This window comes from Corvus brachyrhynchos, unplaced genomic scaffold (assembly GCF_000691975.1).
Source record: "Corvus brachyrhynchos isolate BGI_N302 unplaced genomic scaffold, ASM69197v1 scaffold910, whole genome shotgun sequence".
NCBI classification, from domain to species: domain Eukaryota; kingdom Metazoa; phylum Chordata; class Aves; order Passeriformes; family Corvidae; genus Corvus; species Corvus brachyrhynchos.
This window is the reverse complement of record NW_008235730.1, coordinates 117,340-122,877: the sequence shown is the minus strand read 5'-3', so window position 1 is coordinate 122,877 and position 5,538 is coordinate 117,340. Positions and strand designations below refer to the sequence as shown.

General features: G+C 57.6%; 1 protein-coding gene across 1 annotated transcript in view; it reads right to left on the bottom strand.

Annotated features, from left to right (window-relative positions):
• Positions 1–381: 381 nt before the first annotated feature.
• ADAM33 (ADAM metallopeptidase domain 33) overlaps positions 382–5,538 on the bottom strand; it is a 25,382-nt gene continuing 20,225 nt past the window's right edge. Inside the window, exons 17-23 of the mRNA XM_017730712.1 lie at positions 5,132–5,240; positions 4,660–4,810; positions 3,924–4,017; positions 2,686–2,934; positions 2,245–2,408; positions 1,936–1,953; positions 382–1,504 (exon numbers count right to left, since the gene is read on the bottom strand). Coding sequence (XP_017586201.1) covers positions 1,453–1,504; positions 1,936–1,953; positions 2,245–2,408; positions 2,686–2,934; positions 3,924–4,017; positions 4,660–4,810; positions 5,132–5,240 — 837 coding nt within the window. The 3' untranslated portion in view covers positions 382–1,452. The remainder of the gene's footprint in view (positions 1,505–1,935; positions 1,954–2,244; positions 2,409–2,685; positions 2,935–3,923; positions 4,018–4,659; positions 4,811–5,131; positions 5,241–5,538) is intronic.

The window sequence follows — 5,538 nt, the reverse complement described above, 5'->3', positions numbered from 1 at the left end:
CTGAAGATGGTTCAGGGAAGACCCAGGTGCGAGACCAACAACTTCAAAACAAAGCCCGAGTGTAAGGACAGCTTGGGTTAAGGTGGCCTCGCCCACAACCTTCAATCACCTGTTCTGTGACACTGGGGACAGTGGAACACCAGAGCAGCTTCCTGAGGGTTGTTCCTGAACTTCCATCATGGCTAGACACATCCCAAAAGGATTTGTCCCAGGTCAGATGGGATCTATGCCAGTGTAGCTGACAGATCTCACACAGCTGGATCCCAGGTTTAAGAGACCCCTGGGACCTGTTTGCGCTGGTGTGGTCAGAGACCTGGAGATCCCCTAAAGGTTCTAAAGGTTCAGGGGACAGGGAGCAAGAAAAGAGCCAGAGGAGCCAGGGGACTTTACAAAGTCTTTGTTGTCATTTCAGACCCTGATCGAGCCGCAGGTCAAGTCACAGGAAAGTGGCACAAACTGTGCAGGTCAACAGCACCTTGGACGGAGGGTTGGGAAGCCCTTCCAAGAGTCCCTTTGTCAAACCTCACAACAGCCCTGTGAGGTAGGAAACGCCCCCGACACGGGGACTGAGGCACAGAGAAATGCAGCGGCTTGGCCAAGGCCATGGACAAGCCAATGACACGGGCAGGAGTTTTCCTGCTCTTGTGCTTGGCTTGTGGCTCCTTCCCCTTGGACAGCAGAGTGGCAGCAGCTCCCAGAGCCACTGCTGGGCTTGGCCCAGGAGCAGGGAACAGGCAACGTTGTGAGGGCTCCCGAGCCCCTCAAAAGCACCCTGGGAAGCAGCTGCCACCAGCACTTGGGGCATTCAAACATTCCCAGACAGTTTCTCCTTCCAGGTGACCCCAGGATCGTCACCGCTTTTCCTTGTGCAGTCGGACAGGAGGTCAGGAGGAGCCTGAGAACTTGGATCCTTCATGGAAATGTCCCAGCACTGCACAGCCCAGTCCAAACTGGGCACCACGTTTCTGTCATGGCAAACGTCTCCCTGAGACGATGCCCAGCATGGATGGAGCTGCAGTGGCAGTGGCTGGGGGCTCACCAGGCCTGGAGGAGAAGGAGGAGGTAGCTACAAGGACATCACACTGTCACCAGCATCTTCCGTCAGTGGGGATGGTCACTTCCCCCGGGTCACCCCTTCCCAGCCCATGTGCAATGTCAAGAGGAACTAAAGCTGGGAGGGAAATTGGCCAGAAAGCAGTGCCAGGAGCTGTGGTGGGATTTTGGTCATGGAAACCCCACTGCAACCACCCCCTGGTTCAGCCATGGTTCCGATGTCCCCTCTGCACCCCCACCACTACAGTTTGTGTGCTGAATACAAATTCTGTCTTACAAAAATAGTCCTCTGGTATGAAAAGGGTTACTAAAACGAGAGGAACAGGAGAGCCCTGTGGCCACAGCAGTGCAAATCAGGAGAGCCAGCTCAGGAAGGGTGGGTCAGGTGTCCTGGGATTGTCACTTCTTTGAGGAGAAGGAGGTGGATTGGACTTTGATGGCTGGGACTGGCCTGGAGCAAGAGGAAAGAGAAAGGAGACAACTGGTTTGAGTGCAGACACCAGACATCCATCAGCTCCACCACCACTGTCCCCAGCTCAGGAATTCCTCATGGATAAGGCCCCCAAGTCTGGCTGTCAGGAGCGGATCCCTTGAGGCTCCACTGCCCCACATCCAGAGGATTCAGCAGTGCAGAAGAGCTGGGAGCAGGAGTGACCTTGTAAAGGACTTGGACTTTATCTCCCAACTCCAAACTGGAAAACCCACATCCTCCATTCCCAGGGACACAGGTGCCCCAGCCCTTGCTGGGTGCCCAGAGGAACCATGTCCTGCTCATCCAGGAGCCCCTGGGAAGGTGGATTGATCCCCAGTCCCCCATTTCCCAGCCCAGTGCTTACCCAGAGGCCACCCCACCACGAGGGTCTCTAAATGTCCTCTACTCACCTTTGAGGTGGCATCGGTCTGCAGGGAGGAAAGATGAGAGAGCATCAGCGTCCATCCCTTCACCCCTTCATCCCCCAGCAGAGCCCCAGCAGCTCCTTCCCAGCTCTGGGCTGGGAGGCCACGGGCACTCCCAAGGGTGGCACCTCCCTTATCCCAGCACCTTTCACCACCCAGCCTTGGCCAGACCTGTGGGGTCCTTCCAGGTGGAGCCATGGCTGCAGCCCTTTGGGATGTCCCACCCATGAGACCCCAGTGCCTCCACCAGCTGGACCCCAGCAGTGGGGGACACCCAGCTCCTCCCCCACTCACTTTAGTGGCCTCGTGGGGTGGCTCGAGCCACTCATCCTCGACACCTTGAAGTTGGTAGGAGGGACCATGACCAGCAGGGTCTGTCCATGTGCAGGAGGCAGCTCCTTGGCCAGGAGGGGACTCCCCGGCAGCGGCCGGCGCGGGGCTTGGTGCTTGGGGACCACCTGGGATCACAAAGGGCACGGGAAGAGACAAAATCCTGAGATGAGCATCCAGGGACCTCCTACAAACCTCCTACCCCTGCAGAGCTGCTTCAAAGCACAGAACACCCAAAAAACCTTAAAACATCCTCAGATCTAACGGGCTTCCTTCAATGCTAGAACAGGTTCAGCCCTCAGGGTGCTGTGACAGCTCCTCAACAGAGCCCAGCCCAAACCCAGCCAAAGCCCAGGGCAGCCCCATGAGTCTGGAAGGGGAGCAGAGCCAGGCAGCGATGCTCACCTGCGGGGTCCTCACGGGGCTGCAGGGAAGAGGTTTCTTCGGAGGTGGGAGCTTGGCCTGGGAGACGCCGGCTTTGGCGGGGACCAGGGGTGATTTGCTGACTGGGGGAGGGGGCCTGGCAGGTTTGGGGTCCCGGGGGCGGGGAGGGATGGAATGAGGAGCGGGGCGAAGAGGGTGGACGACGTTGATGGGCTGAGAGCCGGGCTGGGCAGTGCCGGATTTGGGGAGGAACGCGGTCCGTGGGCCGGGCTGCAAGGAGAAAAGCAGAACTGTGGGGAACATCCTTGGGTTCAGTTTTCCTGGGTGCTGAAGAACAGATGTCCCCTTGAGGCCTGGGGAGCTGCAGGAGGAGCACTGGAACCACTTTCTGGGACCACCGTCCCACCCAAAAAGCTGAGTATGTTCAGTGGTGAACCTGGCAGTGTTGATGGTTGGATTTGATGATCTTAGATAAGGACATTAGAGGGCATTTCCAACCTTCCTGACCCTGTGAGTCTGTGTTTGTTCCTCACTAACCCCATGAGAACACACAGGGATGAGACAGGTGCTGGAGATACAGAGCAGGGTCAGCTCTGTGAATCCACACCAGATTTCCAGCAGATGGGAGACATCACCAGCTCTGTCCTGCTCCCAGACACTGTGGCTGTGCTCAAACAACCTGAATTCTTCCTAAATTCAGCCCTGGTGCTCAAAAAGCACAGGTGAAGTTTAAAAAGTTAAAAATTCACTGATGTGTGGTACAGGACAAGTAAAAGAACTTCTGGAAAATGGGGGAGTAACCAAATGAAGGAATAACCAAACCTGCAGGTGCCAAGAGCAATGACCCGAGAGGGAAGAACAGGAGGACACCATAAATCAAACCACAAAGCCAAAGACCAACTTTGTTTGAATTTTGGGCTCATTAACATCAGAAAATACCCCGCCCCCAAAAAAAAAAGGCTGTGATCATCTCTCACTCCCATCAATCCCTTCTCCATATGGGAAATTTCCCAGTGGAGGTTCCTGGTGATCACCAGGGGAGACTGAGCTCCACAGACTCAGTTTTAGGAGGGGTGGGCACACCTGGCCATGGACTCAGTGCAGACACGAGGCAGGACCAGCACAGGCACCAGGGCTTGCCCGGCTCCAGGGCGTGGGTGTGATATCAGGCTTCACATCCCGGGAGGGAAAACAAGCCAGCAGCTGAGTTATCGCTGACTTTAGTGAGTTATCACTGAGTCTAGTGAGCTATCACTGACCTTGGTGGGGTGGCTGGAGGCTGAAATGTTCCTCAGGGTGAAAGCAGCTTTGGGATGAGTGCTGCTCGACTTCCGACCGATGGATTTGTTCCTGCTGGGGATGAGGGACACGGCAAAATAAAGCAACAGGTGAGCACCAGCTGCCTCCAAAACGCTGCCCATCAGCTCCTGTCTCAATTAACACCTCACTAACAGCCAGCCCTCACTGCTGGGGAGCAGGGAGGGTCAGTCTGTGACGGGCAGTACGGATGGGCAGTCTGTGACGGGCAGTAGGGAGGGTCAGTCTGTGATGGGCATTAGGGAGGGTCAGTCTGTCATGGGCAGTAGGGATGGGCAGTAGGGAGGGTCAGTCTGTGATGGGCAGTAGGGAGGGGCAGTCTGTGATGGGCATTAGGGATGGGCAGTCTGTGATGGGCATTAGGGAGGGTCAGTCTGTCATGGGCAGCAGGGAGGGTCAGTCTGTGACGGGCAGCCTGCAAGGAGTGAGAATTCTCCTTGATACCAGGTCACCTTCACCACCCCCTGGGATTGTCCTATCCAGAGGAGCATTCCCATCCTGGGCTCAGGGAATTGCTGAGAGCCTCAGATTTCCCAGGACAAAGCTGTCCAGACTCCAGGCCAGGTCTCCCACCAGGACAGGGTCCGTGCACCACCAGCTCCCCACAGCCCCCCCTGGAACAAGTCCCGGAGTCCCACTGGGTGCTCGGGAGAGAAGAGATTTGGGTGCCCCCCACACCTGCAGGCCTCCTGGCTCCTGTGCCTCATCTCCTTGACCCATCTGTTGAGCAGGGAGTTCTCCCGCCGGTACCAGTAGTAGATGCTCAGCATCAGGGCAGGCAGCAGGAACAGGAAGATGACGACGAGGGCGATCAAGATGGATTCGTGGTCTGGCAGGGGAAGCACAGGCACGAGTGAGGGGCTGGGACAGCCACCAGCCTCTGGCCTCACTCAGTGGCAGCAGTGACCCCATGCACCCATTCCTGGTCACCTGAGCTGGAGACACCCCTGCTGGTCACTCCTCCGGGAAGGGAACAGGCCCTCAGTGGCCTCTGATGTCAGTGGGTGGCTACCAACCAGCCAGAGCTGGGCACAGAGCGGGGGGCTGCCTGAACAGACCCCACCCAGCCCCTCTGTAAGCACCCAACCCTCCCCTGGCACCACTGGAGGCCAGGAGCACCTCAGGGCACTGGGGCAGAGCTGTGACTCACTGTGGCTCTGCACGGGGCCACTGTCCACGCTGCCACCCAGGCCCGGCTTCTCGCAGTACGGGGGGGCCCAGCCAGGGTCACAGTGACAGTTCTTGTTGCTGTTGCAGACCTGGGGACAGAGGAGAGGGTTGGCCACCACCAGGGGGGTGTGGAAAGGATGGTCTGTGGGGCAGGGATGAGAACAGATGGTGACAGAAGAAGCTTCGCCGCTGACAGTGTTCCCCTTGGACATCACAGAATCATGGAATGGTTTGGGTTGGAAGAGACCTTAAAGCTCATCTCATTTCCCCCCCTGCCATGGCAGGGACAGATCCCACTGTCCCAGGCTGCTCCCAGCCCCAGTGTCCAGCCTGGCCTTGGACACTGCCAGGGATCCAGGGGCAGCCACAGCCGCTCTGGGCACCCCG